The 21684-nt window shown below is 33.6% G+C and overlaps 1 protein-coding gene across 7 annotated transcripts in view; it reads right to left on the bottom strand.

The window, feature by feature from the left end:
* Positions 1–21684, bottom strand: part of FCHO2 (FCH and mu domain containing endocytic adaptor 2) — a 121363-nt gene that overhangs the window by 40118 nt on the left and 59561 nt on the right. For 4 of the 7 annotated variants that reach the window (XM_038530813.1, XM_038530816.1, XM_038530819.1 and 1 more), the window contains 9 exons: positions 18307–18351; positions 14692–14764; positions 10791–10815; positions 10242–10295; positions 4559–4616; positions 4104–4279; positions 2680–2691; positions 2195–2219; positions 20–62 (listed from right to left, as the gene is read on the bottom strand). In XM_038530813.1, coding sequence (XP_038386741.1) covers positions 20–62; positions 2195–2219; positions 2680–2691; positions 4104–4279; positions 4559–4616; positions 10242–10295; positions 10791–10815; positions 14692–14764; positions 18307–18351 — 511 coding nt within the window. The remainder of the gene's footprint in view (positions 1–19; positions 63–2194; positions 2220–2679; positions 2692–4103; positions 4280–4558; positions 4617–10241; positions 10296–10790; positions 10816–14691; positions 14765–18306; positions 18352–21684) is intronic. The other 3 variants (XM_038530815.1, XM_038530818.1, XM_038530814.1) reach the window with 2 other exon arrangements.

The raw sequence follows: 21684 nt of genomic DNA, 5'->3' as shown, positions 1-21684 counted from the left end.
ACTTAACTGTGAAACTTACTCATTGGATGCAGCACATGGCTTTGATTTTGTCAGCTCCTCACCTAATTAAAAAATTGAAACATCAAGAAATTCATAATCTGAGTAATGAAATATTTAAATGGTAAGAGAAACACTGGACATATAACTCAATACTACAAACAATTTAAAAATTGTGGAACTGGGACGCCTGGGTAGCTTAGCAGTTGAGCGTCTGCCTTTGGCTCAGGTCGTGATCCCGGGGTCCTAGATAGAGTCCTGAATTGGGGTCCCTGCACAGAGCCTGCTTCTCCCTCTGCCTAGGTCTCTGCCTCTCTGTGTGTGTCTCCCATGAATAAAAAAAAAAATTGTGGGGATCCCTGGGTGGCGCAGCGGTTTAGCGCCTGCCTTTGGCCCAGGGCACAATCCTGGAGACCCGGGATCGAATCCCACGTCAGGCTCCCAGGGCATGGAGCCTGCTTCTCCCTCTGCCTGTGTCTCTGCCTCTCTCTCTCTCTCTCTCTGTGTGACTATCATAAATAAATAAAAATTTTAAAAAATTGTGGAACTGATAACATAAATAGAATTTTTTTAATTATGAAGGAAAAAAGTCAAGTTTTCTAACATGCTAAGACTATCATTTAAGAATATCAAAATAATAGCTGAATTTCTGCTGTCTTCTTCTTCTAACATCTTTGATAAGAAATTGCTTAAGTCAATGAACTATCCTATTCATGAAAATAAAACTGTTCAGACAAGAAAAATATGGGCTAGAACTTTAAAAATTAGAACACATATGTTGAAAGACTTAAGTATCTATCAGTCAAGAATTATAACTGATGAATCATGAAAGCATCTTTCAGGTTCTAAGAATATTATTACATTGACCAAAAATAGTTATTCTTGAAGGATGTTGTATCTTGAAAAACTAAAATTTTTAGAGCAACCTAGAATAACAGTCTTTATAAGACAGGCTGTTTTGCTACCTTTTCCATTAGTAACATTAATCATTTCATTAGCAACTGGTACACAAAGAAAATAGTATAAGTAACATGCAGAAGTCATGTCAGTTCATAAGAAAATTTCCCTGTATCTTAATGTCTTAGATTACCACCCAACACCAGATGAATGCAGAATACACCAACATGGGTAACTGCAGCAAAGTCCGAGGAATACCACAGTGTATGTGATGCCCCTTCATACCACACTGTTCCATTTGGCTCAGTCTGGTCCTGTTTGACCTCAAAGTACTCACTGTGGTGTTCTCCTCCATCTTCCTGCAATTTGCCCTTATGCCTATTAACTCCATAAAAACAACCCACTTTTATCCTCACTTTCCTTGTATCCCCTATCATTCAAGCTACTCACTCTTTTTTAAAAGTAAAATCTTACTTTTAGTTTGATATTTATTATGCATTTAATAGGTCTTTGTAATTGTGCTAGAATTTTTAATAGGATTAATGTTACTTACTTATGGTTTTTATTAAGCCTTGTGTTTACAAAAATGCACAACTTGAGTTGGCTGCCTCAACTCTATTTTTTCCCAACTTTGTTATTTTTAATGCATGAATTCTGCAGATGTTAACACTCCTCCCCCCCATTTTTTTAGTATAACTAAGTTACTATACTAAAACTATAGATTACAAAATTGCAATTGTGATAGGACTTAAAAATCAGAAAAGCTAAAGCTTACTCACCTTTCATAAAGCCTTCTGGCTCATAAGGCAGAGTTACGCCAGTTAAGTAATTTAACATTGTTAAAAAGAAGCTACTCTTTGGGATCCCTGGGTGGCTCAGCGGTTTGGCGCCTGCGTTTGGCCCAGGGCACGATCCTGGAGTCCGGGGATCGAGTCCCGCGTCAGGCTCCCGGCATGGAGCCTGCTTCTCCCTCTGCCTGTGTCTCTGCCTCTCTCTCTCTGTGTGACTATCATAAATAAATAAAAATTAAAAAAAAAAAAAGAAGGTACTCTTTGGTTTTTTGACTTCTGAAAAATGCTGTAGCCAAGTATTAAACTTGAAGGTGTGTATAAACGCTAAAAGAAATAATATACATAAAATTGTCTTCTGTTTAAAGTATCCTTCTAGTCTGTTGTTAACAGTTATGATGAAAACAAACCATTTATTCTTCTAACTACATATGAAAGGCTACAATAAGCTGAGCAAACTACCTGATAAATTTTAATAGACACAAAATAACCACTTTAAGTGTCACACTTACTTGATGAATTCCGATTCATCTGCACCTAAAACAGAAATGCAAACACTAAGAGTCATTAAACAAATAATTTGGTAATGAAATATTTAGTAAAAAAAAATTTTGGTATATTTTTTAAGTAGGTTCCATGCGCAACACAGTGCTTGAACTCTTATGATACTGAGATCAAGAGCTGAATGCCAACTGAGCCAGCCAGGCATCTCTACTTCGTGAGATATTAATGGGGACCTAATTTTAAGTTGTTCTTAGTATATTTACTCAATTATAAACTACAAACAAAAAAACAAACTCTCAGTTCTTATAGTAAAAGATAATACACATACCTTTAACTCAATAAAATGCTTTTAAAATATCAAAATGTTAGTACCTACAGCAAGATACTATGATCTGCAAATTTAAAAAGCTTAACACAAGTATTTTGAAGATCAATGTTCAAATATTAAAAGGATTTTAAGTTAGTAGGTAAGAATATAAAATTTTGCACTTACTGGGCTGTGTCTCTAGTAGTGCATGGAAAGAAAAAGAAAGGTATAGTGTACAATTTAGAATTTAAAATATCTTATTTTCTTGGTCTCATAATTTGTCTATTCACTTCTGAATCATACCTAAAATCTTCTCACCTTAGAACACATGCAGAACATCGTTGGGGTAGGGGACATAGGCTAGATAAGCAAAGTGGCCAGCCAAATATATTCAACACATCTTTTCAGATCCAATATTAACTATTAAAATGTTCTCATTATTTATTTTCTCAGTATGAAATTAATATGCTCACCTTTTTTAAAAAATTGAAGAGGAAAGTACAAAGGAGAAAATTTTAAATCATTAATGATCTCACTACTCAGAATTAGGTGCTTAATGTTTTGGTATATATTTCCCTAGGATTTTCTTTACATAAATATATTTTTTAATTAGTCAGGCTCTTTCACAATAAAAATTTTTAATGGTTTCATAACTTCTAACTTCATACGTATATATTACATATATCTATCATAATATATATATATATAATTTAATCTGGGCATTAATCTTAATGTTAAATAGCAATGGTAGGATAAAACCTCACTTAAGAAATCAGTCTTTTTGGTAGAAAAAAATTAAACGCTATAAGCACATGACTGAAAAACATTTATTCCCAAATACACAGAGACTATTTAAAATACATAATTAAATGACAATATGAAGTGGGAAGAACTTTTATTCTCCATTATCAAGGAGAACTGATTTAATATCAATTATGTTAAGTATGTACAGATAACTAAATTGTCATTCTAAGACATGCTTTTTTCCCCATAGTTTAACATTCCTGAAATTAGAGTTTGACATCAACGGAAAGATTAGTTATGGCAATTACTTTTTTTTTTTTCTTCCCTCAAAAGCTGTTTATGGTATCTGAGAATTGAGGAATTATCCACTAACACTATGAATTCTTCTATGTGTCTTTTTTATATAAAAAGTATGAAATAACAAATGCTGTAGTTAACATGCAGACATAGAACTTAATCTTTAAATCCCTTGTTAAAGAAAGAATTCCCTTTCAGATAAGGTTCATAAAATATGGACAAAATATTTAAAACTGGATGAGGAAACGATTAATACTGCCATTTCAAACTTCTGAAACATAGAAACTGTTTATAAAATAAAATACACGGCAGAAATAGATTTTCTACATTTTTGTTTCTTTATAAAACACCTCAAAAGGAAGCAAAACTAAGCCAAACTCGGGTTTATGTGCCTATATAACAATCATAAACTGTATGCCTCAATAAAACAGAAGAAAAATTACTAAATGTTCCCTTATTCGATGTGCTTAATTAACTATTGCTAAAATTAACCAGATGCAAGTAGACAAGGTAAAAAAAACAACCAAAGGCTTCTATATAGAGTATGAACTTGCTCATTTCTTACTTACAGATATTGCTGGGGAGAGTGTGATATTTCCTATAGATACTTTTAATTCATCCAAGGAAGCCATTGTGTGATGGGAGTTATTTGGGTGCATGGGTTTGATCTCTATCCGATACTTCTTTGGTTCTTCATCTTCAGAATCAGAATCACTAGACGAGTAGAAATGGTTCTCTTTGGTATGTGAGTATCAGTTAAAGAATTTAGTTTTTAAACTATCTTAACATATAAACAGTTTTTCATACATTTATAAAAAGGATATAAACCTTTAAGAGATAAGATAGACTTTAACAGAAATAGTACTAACTTTCATTAATAAAAACATGTTAAGTGAAGACTATGGAATCACATTTTATTATAATTAAAAACTGAAGTCTTTATTAAACAACAGATTATTCTGTTTTAACTGTCTACTTAGATGCCAACACAATCCATAGAAATATCTAGATGATGAAAGGATATCATTCTGATTTGCTTCTGGTTTTATACTATAACCTTCTTCATCTACATCAGGAATGTTCTATGGGAAGAAGAAGAAAAAAACTTCATTGTAATTATGGCTCCAACTACATAGATACAAAAGATTAGCAAAACAGCTTTACCTATTGCAGTGGCTACATCATTTATCAATGATGTAGGTTCATAAAATTATCAACACTGGCAAAGTTCTATCATTTTGGTTAAGTTAGCTCCAGATCACATTCTATGCTTTAGCATCTGAAACGGAAAGGCACTGAAAAATGAAATAGGAGAAACACTCTATAAGGAAGAGAACAGGGGTTCAGGCAGGAATACCAGCAGTTCTGTAATAAGCAAATGTTCACCCAAATCTTGAAAGGGAAGAAGTAAAAGCACAAGACTGTATGTGTCTGGAATGAGACATGATGAAATCAGAGGGCTGACAAGTTAAATAAATGGAAATACTTATCAAAAATATTTAACAAAAGAAAACAAATGAAAGATAACCAAGAAAATTAAAACTACATTAAAATAGCATCTCTTATACATGAGACAGGCAAAAATCCAAAAGCTTGAAAATACACTCTGTTGGCAAAACTGTGGGAAAAGGTACTCTTATATTCTGCTGGTATAAATACAAACTAGTAAATCCCTATAGAGAGAAATTTAGCGTTATCTAACAAAAATAGTTAAGTATTTACTCTTCCACCCAGGAACTGAATTTCTAGGAATTTACCCTGAAAATACACCCTCAACAATTTAAAAATACATATACAACAAGTGTATTCATCAAAGATTATCTGTAACTCAAAACTGATGGAAAGCACCTAAATGTCCAAGCATAGTTTAATAAACTATAGTACACATAGTAAACAGAGTAGTCTACAATTATTTTTTAAAAATGGAAGTTTCTATGAACTCATATGGAATGACTTTGAGGAAATACTGCTAAATGAGAAAAAAAAAAAAAAAAAAGCCTGTAAGAAAGATGGGAAAATTTTAAAACACAGATATCTGCTTATCTTTACAGGGAGAAAAACCCCTGTAAGGAGAAATCAGAATAAAGTTGGTTACCTCCAAGGGAAAGTGATGAATAGAAGGGATAAAGGATGGAGGACCACTTCTCTATGTATGCTATGTGGAGAGAATATTCCTATTTTTAGGAAATATACATTTAAGCAGTTTAGGGATGAGGGCCACCATGTATAGAATTTATGCTAAAATGGATCAAAAAAAATTATATACACACACATAAACACATGCATGTAGGAATACAACTGTTAAGGAAAATATAATAAAAAGTTAGGGAGCAGCCCCGGTGGCGCAGCAGTTTAGCGCTGCCTGCAGCCCAGGGCATGATCCTGGAGACCCTGGATGGAGTCCCATGTCGGGCTCTCTGCATGGAGCCTGCTTCTCCCTCTGCCTGTGTCTCTGCCTCTCTCTCTCTGTGTCTCTATGAATAAATAAAATCTTAAAATAATAATAATAATAATAAGTTAGGGGTACTCAAAGTGCTTTTATTTGGAAATAAGTTCTAACTTACAAAAAATACAAGAATAAAACAATTCCAAAAACTTTTTTAGAAGAAAAAAAAAGATAATCAAGAAATGTCAAGTGATCAGTTGGAGAGCTAAAATTCTTCTACTGGTAAAGTTTCTTTTCTTCCTCCATTCACTTGCTAAAGCTCAGCAAAAGGAATATGAAGGGTAATCTCACAGGCATAGCACAAGATCAAGGAGAACTAAGAGCAAAATTTACATAGCTATAGCTTCCAATTTGAATAAAAAGTTTACTGTACCCAGCAGTGAGTTAAGAGACTGGATTAAAATCTAGAAATGAAAAATCTAATACAGAGTAAAGAGCAGATTACATATACAAAAAAGATGTCAAGTGATATAACCCTAGAAGTAGAGCACTTTGAATTCTACATATTGCTTGCTAATATGCAAATAATATTTTAAAATACTTTTAAAAATAAACTTTACCAAATGTAGGTTGAGGTTGATTAGAAATCAGAATTAAAGTTTTTATAGGGACACCTGGGTGGCTCAGTGGTTGAGCGTCTGCCTTTGGCTCAGGCCGTGATCCTGGAGTCCCACGATCAAGACCCACATCAGGCTCTTTGCATGAAGCCTGCTTCTCCCTCTGCCTGTGTCTCTGCCTCTCTCTCTCTGTGTGTCTCTCTCATGAATAAATAAAATCTTTAAAAAAGTAAAAGATAAAGTTTTTATAAAATACTTTATTCTTATTCCTAGTATCCTAGAAACATACCAGATATTTAATCTCCTAGAAGTTCTAAGGATTTGCTATAATACAGTATGATGTAATAATTTAAAATAATACTGAGCTGTTTTTTATAGGGTAAGACCAACCTCTTGAAGATTACAACTATAAACTCTGGTCAAAAAAAAACTATCTGAAGGTACTGGAGAGTGAACTAGAGCAACCATTTAAGAAGTCTACAAAATTATATGCTCAAAAACTATAAATAGATCATAATGGAGTCGTAAAAAAGGTTCAAATAACCCACAAGGAAGGCAGGAAAAGAAACAAAGTGAAAACCAAAAAACCAGAAACAGAAAACAAACAAACAAAAAAATGACATACTTAGCTCTGATACGTCTATAATTATGTTAAATATAAAGTGTCCAAATGTAATAAAAGGCAGATTGGCAGAAGAGATTAAAATACATGCCCCAACTAGAGGCTATCTGTAAGAAACTTACTTCATGTATAACAACATATGTAGGTTGAAGGTAAAAGAATGGAAAAATACCATGTAAACATTAAAAAGGGAGGGAGGGGCAAATGAATGACTTCTTGTTAGGTAAAACAGATTTCAGAAAGCAAATAACCAGGGTCAGAGTGGGACATGGTACCCACAAGAATCTATATACAATTGTTCAAAGCAACTTTTTTCTAATAGCTGAAAACTAGAAACAACTAAATGCCCTATGATAGGTGAATGGTTAGAACAAACTTTAGTGCTTCTATATCATGGAATACTATTCAACCAACAAAAAACTATTCATATACCATATATGCAAAAACCTAGAAGAAACTCCAGAGAATTATGCTGGAAGAAAAAAGCCCATCTGAAAGGTTATAATAGGACTCCATTTAAATAACATTCTTAAAATGACAAAATTAGAGAAATAGAGAAAAGATTAGTGATTGCAAGAAGCCAAGGAGGGTGGTGATGGAAGAGAAGTGGCAGTAAAAGGCAACCAACAAAAAAGACCTTTGTGGTAATGGAAATGTTCTGCTTTGACTGTTTTAGGTGTCAGTATCCTAGCTGTGATACTGTATTTCTGCAAGAAATTACCAGGAGGGCAGCCCCCGGGGGCGCAGCGCTTTAGCGCCGCCTGCAGCCCAGGGCCTGATCCTGGAGACCCGGGATGGAGTTCCTCATCGGGCTCCCTGCATGGGGCCTGCTTCTCCCTCTGCCTGTGTCTCTGTCTCTGTCTCTCTCTCTCTCGTCTCTATGAATAAATAAAATATTTTTAAAAAATTATCAGGAGAAAGTGGATGAAAGGTATACGGGACTGCTCTGTACTATCTTTGCAACTTGCTGTAAATTGATTACTTCAAAATAAATAATAATTCTCGGTATATCAGGTTTGGAATGCTAAACTGTTCATAGAAACTTGATATTAATAAAAACTTGCCCAATACCAGTTTATACCTTTGTCCACTCAGTCCATGATTTCTATTTAAAGGCCCTACACTGCTGGAGCAAAACATTAGGCCAAAGCACTGTGAAGAAAAGAGCAGGTAACTTCACTCAATAATCTTAAAGGCAGGTTTGGATAGTAGTTGTGGTAGTGATTTAAAAATATATACTGGGACAGAACTCTTCAGTCAATGAAATATTCCTCAATCTGTTTAGATAGGGAGACTGGCTGAAACCAAAAGAAAAAGACAATTCACACTTACTTGGGCAACCTTTAAAAAATATAGTCCCTCAAAATAATTTTTTAATTACACAGACCATTTAAAAAAGGAACAGAAATTAAACGATAATTTCCTTAACAAGGCAGGTTATGGATGTTTAAATGGTTATTAAAACTAGCTATAGGGGGAGCCTGGCTAACTCAGTGAGTAGAGCATGCAACTCTTGATCTCAGGGTTGTGAATTCAAGCACCATGTTGCGTGTGGGGCCTACTTTAAAAAAAGCCATAGAAAAGTCATAAATAGGCTATAATAATAATAGGCCATAAATAAAACAAAAAAATGAAAGCCTTTTCTCCCTGCTGACCACCACTGTAATCATGCTCCCTAAAGGTAACCACAATTAAGTGTTGGGTAACACAAACAAAAAGAACAAAAATATCTACCCATTTATATTTTTTAAACAGCAATTACTTAAAAATCATACTTGCTTCCCTTTAGTAAGCTCTTTCCCTATCAGCAGGCACAGCAACTGATCAACCATGCGTAACTTCAACCGTGGAAAGCAAAACCTCAGAGAAGGTGAGGGGAAGTGGGCGGGGCGGGGGGGGGGGGAACTACTGTATGTATGTATCTTGATGAAGCAAGTACATGGAGTTTGTGAATACAGCCAGAACAATAAACCTCAAGCAGGACTGGACAGTCAAAAAAACATGCATTTCTTATTTGAGAAGACACTGCCAAACTATCCATAAGACAGACTGTACCAATTTATACTCCTACCAGTTATATGAATTAACCAAAACTTTGCCAATATCATATATAAATACAGGAATTTCATTCTAATTTGCATCAGAATGAGACTACTATTCTGAACATTATAATGGTCATTTACCACCTTGTTTCTTTTTATGAAAATAGCCTGTTTTTCTCATAATGCCCTTTTCCTGTTGGGACACTGCTCACCTTTAACAATGATTTGTATAAGCTTTACAAAGGAAAGTAGCCCTTGTTACGTCTTACAAGTATACTCTGCCAACTTTGCGGATTCAAATTCTTCTATGACGTATTTTTTGTAATTTTAGATGTTTTCTTTCTATACAAATTTATCAATCCTTTCCTTTATGGCATTATACTTATGCGTCCTCTTTAAAAGCCCTTTCCTAATTCCAGAAAAGTACTGATTGAAGTTCAAAAGTGGTTAATACTGATCATTATAGAACAGTATCAATGAGCTGAGAGGATTAGAAATGTTTTAAGGGAGTTTATATAAAACACGAAGTTATTAAAGCATTTAATTCAATGTTGCAATCATGAAATAAATGCTACACATAAATAATTCCAACATGAAATGCCTGATGAATCTTCAGGTTAATGTCAACACATCTGCTAACTTTTTCATTAATTAGTAAACCAAGCATATCAAAACAAACAACTGGTAAAGTAAATAAATATAGTTCTAAAACACTCTGAGGATTTTAACCTTAGAGCTCACTAGAAATCTATTTATTTTTACTATACATTTACTAACAAATCATAATTTTCTTATTTTAAAGATGAAACATAAAAAGTTTTTATTTAAGTTACATAAAACATAGTGTTCCAAAAGTATCTTTATCTTGGTACACCATTATGCTGTAAAAGATCAAAATGACTTGGGGCCAAAAGATACAGTAATTATGCAAGCAAGAACAATAAGCAAAGGAGACAGACAGTTTGATTCTACTACACTTAGCAACATGACCAGTGTCTAATGAACAATTTGAAAAATATGTCTGTCTACACATTACTTACACCATTTGGTAATACTCTCCCACTGTAACCACGGGGAACTCCACTTATTGTCTTCTTCAATTATAGACAAAGAAATATATTTAAATAAGAAATATAAACAAACTCTTCAAAACAAAAAGCAGAGAAAAATACTGACAATGATTATTATTGCTATCTTTTCTGTACTGATAAGCTCTTAAAATTCAAACACCTGAAGAGATAAAATAATATTTTAATAATCAGGAATACTTTAGTAAGAGCATCACATTTTAAAATAAAGTAAGCAGATCTGAGATCTGGCATATTTCCCAAGAAAAAGCAATATGGTATGGTACCATTCAAATTTTCAAAGTAAAATGTCCACTTTTCAAAGATAGGTAGAGCTACCTTCTATTTAATACAAAAGCATCTAGTAAAATAAAGCCAAAGCTGCATCTCTAAAATAATTTTAACAGTGAATTTACAATAAGCTGGTTACTATTTTTCTTATGAACTCAACCCAAATATGCTGATTATTTCCTAATGGAAACAGCTAATTTACATGGCTTATATCAAAGTAAAACTACTTACAAGTGAATCTGCATCAGGACATTCCCTATTAAAATAAACAAAATATTAAAAAATAGTCAACTATTAGAACTATCTGATAAATATAGTATATTGAAAGTGTTTACTTGTTAAACATAACTTAAACTTTACAAAAACATTTAGAAAAATCAAATCATGAAGATTAAAATACACCAAATGATCTTAAAATTCAAAAGAGGGATGCCTGGGTGGCTCAGTGGTTGAGCAGTTGCCTTTGGCTCAGGGTGTGATCCTGGAGTCCCTGGATCCAGTCTTGCATGAGTTCCCCGCAGGGAGCCTGCTTCTCCCTCTGCCTATGTCCCTGCCTGTCTCTCATGAATAAATAAAATCTTTAAGAAAAACAAATAAATAATAAAAACTTGTACTTCAAAAGTACTTCTTTTCCATGAATATACACATGAATCACATAAAGGAAGCTGTCAGTCCTAGAAGGATTTCTAGTGGCTTTTAATTCTTCTGGTTGAGAAAGTTCTCTCAAAGAAATTCTCTTTGAGAAGAAAGCTTGGCTTAAAAAAAAAAAAAAGTCTACATTAATTGATAAATTATAAATAACATTTTACAATATATTCTTATTAAAACTTCAGTTTCATTTGAAGTACTTTCCATAACTAGCACATACATAGAAGTCAAAAGCATTTTTCTCTAAATATGTTAAATGTGTAGTTAGAATTCTGCTTGAAAAAGCTTTCTGGTTTAATACAATAAGCTGTTGAAAATTGGTATTTTATCATTTAACTGATAAATAGTAATTCGGATATAAACCAGCAAGAAAGTATTTTAAACGTAAAACTAAAACAATAAAGACCAACATTCTCAAACACTTAAATCCATAAAGACATTGAGACCACGAGGAATAAAGTTAGAAGAATTTCTATGAATATATTCTAGAAGAATTTCACTAACAAAAATCAGAATGCACTTCATTTTTTAAAAGATTTTATGTATTTATTATTTGAGAGAGAGTGAGCGAGAGAGAAAGTAATGAGCAGGGGGAGGAAGAGGGAAAAGCAGACTCCCCACTGAGCAGGGAGCCCAACATGGGGCTCCAACCTAGGACCCCGGGATCATGACCTGAGCCAAAGGCAGATGCTTAACTGATTGAGCCACCCAGGTGCCTCTAGAGTGCACATTTAAAAGGCATTTGGATTAGTTACATATTCAGTGGCTTGAGACAGTTAATGCATGTAATATCAGAATCTGCCACTTAAATAACAGAATGAAAACATATGTATTAGGTATACCTTGAGAGCCCAATGAGCAATAATGAAAATGTATTAAATTAATATATAGGATAAATGGGTCATCTCTACCCAAAGACTAAGCACAAACCAAAAAATCTACAAATTGAAGAATTTTGTTAAAGGAAGAGAGGATAGAACAGATAATGAAAAAATAATAAAAATAATGAAAAAAGAGGGAGATGACTACCCTGCTCTTAATCCAAATAGAAGCACCAAAGAGAATAAATGCAAGCCTCTTATGTCTTTCTAGCCAGTTAATCATCACTTAAAATCGAAAATTTTGAAAAACAGCTTTCTTATTACTGGTATATTCCTATGCATACTCTGAGGAAATGTTCCAGAAAAGGTACTGTAACAATAATAAATTCAATTCTTCTACAGAATCAAATCATTTAAGATATTAGAGCACTCCTACTTTCTTCTTCTTCTTCTTTTTTTTTTTTTAGAAGATACAGTTTAAATATAAGTGTCAAAGTTCCAAACAGTTTATTCTCTGGCTTTCAGCCAGAGCTCTCCAGTCCTTGTGGTGAAGCACTCATCTGTTTGCTTTCACAGTGGGCCGTAATGAGCCCTGCAGATGAAGCCCCAGGCAGAGAGCAAGCTCTGAGCAGGACCCCTCTTCTACAATACTGGCATTTCAAAGCCTTCAGGCTATGCACAGAAGCATGCCAAGAGCCTCCGGCATTTCAAACAAAGCAGTTTCTAACATCTTTCCTGCCTACAAGTGTTGAAAGAAGGCAATCATGATGCAGTTGTTTAAGGACTGGTTTTCAGCCCTGGTCTTCTCAGTGGTAAAAAAATATTCCAATATCCAAGTGGCCTAATGATGGTACTAGGAAGTTACTGACCATGAAAAACTATTTTATTTTTTTTTAATTTTTATTTATGAATGATAGTCACACAGAGAGAGAGAGAGAGAGAGAGAGAGAGAGAGAGGCAGAGACATAGGCAGAGGGAGAAGCAGGCTCCATGCACCGGGAGCCCGACGTGGGATTCGATCCCGGGTCTCCAGGATCGCGCCCTGGGCCAAAGGCAGGCGCTAAACCGCTGCGCCACCCAGGGATCCCCGAAAAACTATTTTAAAAACACAAATTATACAAAAATATTCTAAGCTCCCTGAATGGACAGCTGAGAAAACCATGTATTATATTATATAATAATATACTTTACTCTTTATAATATATTAACTCTTATACTTTACTCTTTACTCTTTATAATATATTAACAGACGACCTGACTACTTTTATAATTTCACTTACAAATCCATTGTTTAGACTTATGTAAGTATTTACAATGTTATAGAAACCAATTGTATTCCATCTCCTTAGCAAAAGACAGCTTTCATAAATGCTGAAAAAACATTCGCAGATGAGATGGTTAACTACAGATATAAACCACTTTGCAATTGGTCTTTATTTGTTAAAGCAAATAAAACTTGGGGGGAAAAAAAAAACTTGGGGGCGAGGAAGAAACAGACATTTAAAATGGTAGGCACAAAAAAAAATAAAAATAAAATAATAAAAAAAATAATAAAATGGTAGGCACTCTGAGAAACTCAGATAAAAAGAATCTAACTAGTTAGGAGGTAATAATACCCAAAGCACAAACTGTTCTCTTACCCTGAAAATATGAGTGCCCAGCAGAGCTCTGCTAGAGAAGTAGGGATTTTAAACACATTTTTAGCCAGTGTTACTGAGTCAGCAAAGCATTTAAGATCTGATTACCATCTTATCAATCTATTTAACGTTGAGGTAATTACAGAAAAAAGGATTCATTTAATTCCAGTTTGTCTCTGGTAAGCCACAGATCTTAGAGATTCTCAACCCCAGGTATATGTTAGGAATCATACAGGCTGCTTAAAAGCAAACCAAACAAAAATTATGCTCAACCTCACATCCTGAGAATCTGGTTTAGCTGGTCTGAGGCAGAGCCTGGCAGATACATGTATTTTAATTTTCCATGTACTCTAATGTGTAGCCAATGTAAGAAAAAGAAAACTTCACTTACTCATTGAATTTATTATATGCAAATTATATATTCCTTGTAACCTAACTTCTTAATTTAAAAAAAAAAAGTATATTTATACTCCATCTCCCATCTAAAATTGATGACCTAAAAAAAAAATAAATAAATAAAATAAAATAAAATAAAATAAAATTGATGACCTAGTATAAATGTTTAAAACATGTTAGGGCTTTTGTTCTCCTCCATTTTCTATTTATGTGTACATATATTGCTGTGTGCCTAAATGTTTATAGAGTTGTCTAGAAGGATTGTCATCAAATAGTTGACCGTGGGTTTTTTTCTTAGGCGTTAAGAAGACTTAGAGGAATTTTTAGTTTCCTCTGGACTTTTGTTTTCTAAAGTATGTATGTATCATTTATAAAAAGAGTATCTTTAAAGTTTCAATTTTAAGACACTAACATTTTCACCTTAAAGACCTTAAAATTCTAAAATAAGAAAAGTTAATACTTTTATCTAAAGCCAGATGAGCTAGCAAATGTACTTAGAAAAGTGTAGTTTTCACACTTTGGACATACAGAGTTGTTTCTTAAGAAATTTTTTCTTCCCAAATTCAAAACACCAGTCTTATTCTTAATTACTTAATAACAAAGGATTTTGACAATATGAAATATACTTACACAGACTCTGCATCCTTTTCCTTTTTAATTATCCCTGGCAAGCCAAAAGTCTTTCTTTTCCTTGGTTTTATACCTTTAAAAAAATGCATATTGTTACAAAAATATAGTTGTTAGTTGATAAATATGTTAAACTTATGAATCTCTTGTATCTTGACACCTAATTTGCTCATATCAATACTAAATTTTTATGAAAAAAATCAAAAGTATCACCTGCTAAATGCTAATATTTAAATCAGAGTTGCAATCCATTTAGAATTTTCTTAATATAGCCTATTATGCACCAAAAGATTCTAGAATATTCACTTGATCAATATAATTCTCTTTTCTTCTAAGTCTCCCCTAAATTACCTTAGACAAAATAAGCATTTGGAGATATCTTAAAACTTCAAAGAAAGTACATTATTTACCACATTAGATTCTGTTATAAATGCAGGTCAAGTCATGTTTCCTGTCTGAAAGGTCGCAAAATATATAAATATGTTGTTTTTTAAAAAGATGACACAACAGACCCATTAATAGTATAAACAGAAAACATAGCATTCTTTTGCCCATATATTATCTTTAATATAAACAATGTTGTAAGTTGATCCTACCAGGAATGAAAAACAAAGGTCATCTTTGTTTGCCTAATATAGAAGTTCTTCCTTCCTCTCTTGCATGACAAATTTATTTGTTAGAGATCAGTCATGCTATTAATCATCGACAGAATTCAACATTTAACGTTTAGCTGTTTACTCTGACAACCACAGTATATCTAAGACAACTCCTCACCATATAGATGAGAAAACTCAAGAGTAGTTTTTTTTTTATTTTTATTTTTTAACTCAGTGTTATACAGCTACTAAATAGCACAGCCAGGATTAGAATCCAGATGTTTTAGAACAGGGTACTTGCTTTCATGCAAAATGAACTCCTTAAACCATACAAATGTATAGTATGTTGTAATATTTTAAAGAACAAATACATTTTTATTCTCACAGAGTATTATTTACTATCCATATTTTTTAAAAGAGTATATTTATTTATTTATCTGAGAGAAAGAGCAAGAAAGACTAAAAATGCAAACCAGGGGATGGAGCGGGAGGGAATGTCAACCTGAGCACGGAGCCTAAGCAGAGCTCCAACTCAAGACCCTGAGATCATGACCTGAGGTGCCACCCAGGCGCTCATACTAAAAGCTGAAGTACAAAGAACTTAATTAATTGCTCTCAAACAGCTAGTAACTATAAGAAGTGTAGACACCTGAGTGGCTCAGTTGGTTAAGTGTTCAACTCTTGACTTCAGCCCAGGTCATGATCGCAGTCATGAGATCTAGCCCAGCATAGGCTCTGCACTGGCCTGCTTAAGATTCTCTCTCTTCCAAAACTAGTGTATTATGCTAAGTGAAACAGGTCGGTCACAGAAAGATAAATACCTATGATTTCACTCATATGTGGAATTTTATAAACAAAACAGATGAACGTAGGGGAAGGGAAGGAAAATAAAATAAAGACAGAGAGGGAAGCAAACCATAAGACTCTAAAATACAGGGAACAAACTGAGGGTTGCTGGAGGGGAGGTGGGTGGGGGGATAGGGTAACTCGGCGATGGGCATTAAGGAGGGCACATGATGGAATAAGCACTGGGTATTATATGCAAATGGTGAATTACTAAATTCTACCCCTGAAACTAATATTACACTATACGTGAACTTCAATTTAAATAAAATCCTGGGGGGTCCCTGGGTGGCTCAGTGGTTTAGCACCTGCCTCCGGCCCAGGGCATGATCCTGGAGTCCTGGGATCTAGTCCCACATCAGGGTGGCTCCCTACATGGAGCCTGTTTCTCCCTCTGCCTGTGCCTCTCTCTCTCTCTCTCTCTGTGTCTCTAATGAATAAATAAATAAAATATTTTTTAAAAATAAAAATTAAAATATTTTTAAAAATTTTTTTAAATCTTGAAAGATAAAGATTCTTTCTTCCTCTGACCCGCTTTGCCCCACCCCAGCTCTAAAAAAAAAAAAAAAAAATTTAAAAAAAATTAAAAAAAAAAAAAAAAAAAAAAAAAGCCTAGGCACTGGAGTCCCTGACTCCTCCAATGAAAACCTTACACACATCAATTTTCTCCAAATTCTTACAGAAATGTTGGGAGAAAGAAAAATACAAAATTCTTTTCAAATTATTTCTAGTAGCTTACAAAGTGAGATATGTAAAATATGACAAAATTAGCAGACATTTATTGGTTTCATACTATGAAAATAATCCATATAAACAGGAAGGGGGCACCTGGCTGGCTCAGTCAGAGAAGCATGCCAACTCTTGATCTTGGGGTTGTAAATTCAAGCTCCACTATGGATATAAAATCTTTAAACAGACAGGAAGGGTTGTGAACCCTTCCTCCAAGTCATATTATCACTCATTTTGAATGAAAGTAATAATAACATTAATATATAACCTCATTAATTACTGAAATGTTTCTCACTTTAGAATAAGCCCTTTAAAGAGAAACCCTCTTATACTGTAGGTGAGAATGCAAGCTGGTGCGGACACTCTGGAAAACAGTGTGGAGGGTCCTCAAGAAGTTGAAAGTAGAGCTACCCTATGACCCATCAACTGCACCACTGGGTATTTATCCCAAAGATGAAATATAGTGATCCAAAGGGGCACCTACACTCCAATATTTATAGCAGCTATGTCCCCAATAACCAAACTATGAATAAAGAGCCCAGATGTCCATTGACAGATGAATGGATAAAGACGTGGTGTGTGTGTGTGTATATATATATATACACACACATATACATATATATGTATAATAGGATGTATAATATATATATGTATATAACAGAATACTACTCAGCCATCAAAAAAAAAAAAAACAAAATCTTGCCATTTGCAACAATGTGGATGGAACTAGAAGGTATTATGCTAAGTGAAAAAAGTCAATCAGAGAAAAACAATTATCCTTTAATCTCACTCATATATAGAATTTAAGAAACAAAACAGAGGATCATAGAGGAAGGGAGGGAAAAATAAAACAAGATGAAATCTGAGAGGGAGACAAACCATAGAGACTCTTAATCATAGGAAACAAACTGAGGGTTGCTGGAGGGGAGTGGAGTGAGGCAATGGGGTAACTGGATGACGGGCATTATAAAGGGAACATGATGTAATGAGCACCGGGTATTATTTAAGACTGATGAATCACTGAACTCTACCTTGGAAACTAATAATACACTATATATTAATTAATTGAATTTAAATAAAAAATCAATGTAAAAAAAGTCTTATACATTAATGTGTTTTAATGATTTTTCACATTAGTGACATGAGAATGTTTAAAAATGGATGTCAATAAAAAAACAATCTCAATGTAGATTTGAAAATAAATACATGTTATATTTAATCTTTTAAGATTTATATTCTAACACACTCAATATTCCTTTGGGCAAGCCTATTGTTTATTTATTAAGTGAAGAATAGTATCTGTAGGGCTTCAAACCAAATTTCATTATGGGTTCTTCAGATTTTTTGTATCACTCCACAGACATGTTGACAACACTAAATAATAGTCTTGATTTATTCAATAAACAGAAGATATTAGCTAGTTACCATGTATTACAAGTAGTCAGCTTACCTTCAACTGCACTAGCAGGGTCACATTCTTCAAATTCAATAAGGCCTAAACAAGCAAAGAAACAAAAGATGAACAAAGTTAGTAAAAGTTAAAAAAAAAAAAAAAAAAGCTGATGGAAAACAATCAGCTCACACCCCTTTACATCTTTTTAACTGACGTGATGTGTTCTCATGTTATCTGATAGCATTAATTGAAATATCAGTAATAATTTTAAAATTCAAATAATCCTAACAGTGACAAAAATTGAGACTAGCCTATTATTATGATCACAATTTACTGAAAAGCTTTTATATATAATACTATAGAACTGGAGACACAAACCTAATCTGTCATTTCCGCTTTCAAGGAGCTTGCAGGATACTTGAGAGAAAACAAGAATAAAAGGCAGTTGCTGAATCTTTCATTGTGTTCATGGGGAGGACAGGGGGGCCAACATAGTAAATACTACTAGAATGCAAGCTTGGGAATTTGTCTCACAGACCACTGTGAACTGGCAAATAATAGGTCTTTAACAAATATCTGCTGACCAAGTAAATGCACTAATTACATAGTAGCAAAGTGGCGATGTTCTAACTGTACAGTGGGGTCAAGAATGTGAACTTGTAGTTTGCAGGTGGAGACTTTTCATGTGAGGAGATACACAAATGCCCCTGCAAAGTGGTCTTATAAGAAAATTAATTTAGCACTGGTTATCAGGGATAGAGTAGAGAGAGAGGAAGATGATAAAATAGAAACCAGTTGAAAAACAATTTAAATAGCCTTCAAATGATAGATAGATCTACTAAGACTAGCCATAAGTGCCATATAATTTCATATATGTGGAATACTAAATTATTTAGGTAGTACAGAAAGTTAGCAAAAGCTTGTATCACTGTTCTACTGAAATATCTGCAAAGCTCTAAGTATCAGACTAAAAAATTATCTTCTATTAAACTGTCATTTTAGCCCTATTTTTTAATACTAAATTCATGTAAGTCTAGTATTTTTGTGAAATAACTTATTTTTTTTGAAATAACTTATTAATGGTAATAGATTCAACATATTATTTCAAAAAATTTAAAAACAGAGCATGAGGAGTGGAAAATGGAAGACTTCATTACTGGTTCTTCTGAGATGTTAAGCTTAACTGTAAAACTATATGTATAAGTTCATAATCAGAGTTCTCACTAATCACTCCATTATAAAAGAAAGCCACTGATTAACAAGAAAGATTTCTCTACAAGTAGGAACATCTAAACATATTGGCTAAAATGTCCTTCTTAACCCCAAATCTGAGATCCACTTCTTTGCTTCTGGTTTCTATTCAAATAGAAGCATTTAGGGATCATCAAACATTAGCATTTAGGGATAAGCAAAATAACTTTTAAAAACTCATAAAAGTGAGTTGATAAACAACGTCCTAATCAAATAATTAGATATACCTTTCTTACTAAAGTATTCTTATCATATATATCATGTGACTAATATTAGAAATACATTCACTACTTCCGTTACCCCCCCCAAAAAAAAGCCTTACAATCAGAACATGGTCCAATTAAAAATTTAAAGGCTCCAAGTTCACTCTGCAAATCTGAAAGCTAAGAATTCATTAAATGAAAGGGTAATGAGCTTACTGTTAGAATCCATTAAGAGCTAAGTTAACAGTTTACAAACAGATGAAACTGAAAGATCAATAAAAGTAAAGAACCGTAGTATGTCCATCTGATAATTGGCAACTAGTTGATGTAAAAATTATGAAAAATCTCTACCTAAATTATCAACAGTTTATTATGTATGATTAGCTTTATCACTTACTAATAAACCTTAAGAGACTATGTTCACCTGTCAAATAAATCTGAGGGCTCCTACTGTGCCCTTAACAATTTACAAAATCTCAAATATTCAGGCTATGGGCTTATGCCTGAGAGGAAAAACAAAACGTCAATGCCAAACAAATTGCGTTATTTACAAATATTTTAAAAGAGAACCTAAAAAGACTTCTATGACATTACCTTAGCAAATAAGATATATATATTCTTTTAACATCTTTGGATGCCTTCATATATGTGAAAATAGCAAAGGCATCCCTTAACTCTACCAAAATTCCCTCCAACAAAATTTTACATTTTTTTCCTCATGAAACCTTTTTCCTATACCAGACATATCCTGATTGCTTTTCCCTTTATCTTTTCTAAATATCCCTTTAAAATCCATTTGGAATAGGGAAATGTTCAATAAAAATAAACTATTCAGAATCACAAACATTTTTGAAATATAAAGTGTCAGATCCTTTCGAATTGTAAAATATATATAAAAATTCTAAACTGAGTACCTTCAGCACATAAACTTTTCTATTAAAGACAGAAACACGAACGGTTTCTGGTATAATAAAACTAAATAAATATACCTTTAAAAAAAAACGTCAACTCGTGCATGAAAAAGATTTTCTTTTTTAAGTGGCATATGCTCCACATGCTGCTTCACACGGCAAAGCTTTGCGTGCCTGGCTCTGTGCCAGTTGACAGCTCAGCTGGATATCAGTGCACATTCTGACCCCCCTTGTAGCATGTCACTTCTGAAATGTTTCACAAGTAGAAAGTTTATTCAGCATCTCCCTCAAATGCAGTCCACTGCCCATCATTCTGCTATTTAATCATAAGACGAGTTACTTTTTTTGACAGTCCCAAAGCCAGAGTGAGAGTCAGAAAGAATAGTTTGCTACAACTGGAATTTCAACTGTTTTAGGGTCAATTAATTCTGTTGTCAAAATAAATAACTGCTCCTAGTGCTTAGATTTTATACTGGGCCACAAGGGCAATTTAATTTGTATAAAAGCAAGTAAGACCATTTTGGCTCTATCTCCTGATGCTCTTTTACACATTATATAAAAATGCCATCATGAGTTCAATTAAAGGCAGACCTCCAAAAGGTCGACAATAAAGTAAAACAATTCTTAGAGAGGATTTTTCTTTAATCATCAGATAGCAATAAATTATTGCTAAAAAGGGAAGGAAGGAAGGAAGGAAGGAAGGAAGGAAGGAAGGAAGGAAGGAAGGAAGGAAGGAAGGAAGGAAGGAAGGAGAGAGAGAAAGGAGGGAGGGAGTCAACCACCTAAAGACTTCATCTAATTCTAATTTGAATTGAAATTTTTAAGAAATGTTACAGGAGAAAAGACAATTTAACAGCAATCTTTAATCAACACAAACATTTTGTGGATGAGGTACAGTATTTTAAAAAGTAAAACATTTACTAGTTCCCATTGTTTTGAAATCAATTCTAAATCTCAGGCCACCAACAGGACAAATTTACAAGTCTGTCTAGTTAATAACTGGCCCGAAAACTGAAATAGTAAGGCTGGTCTATGCAAGTCAAGCATACTTCTGCATAGGCCCAACTCAA

This window comes from Canis lupus, chromosome 2 (assembly GCF_011100685.1).
Source record: "Canis lupus familiaris isolate Mischka breed German Shepherd chromosome 2, alternate assembly UU_Cfam_GSD_1.0, whole genome shotgun sequence".
Lineage (NCBI taxonomy): Eukaryota > Metazoa > Chordata > Mammalia > Carnivora > Canidae > Canis > Canis lupus.
Note: the sequence above shows the minus strand (reverse complement) of the source record. Positions and strands in the feature narration are given on the sequence as shown.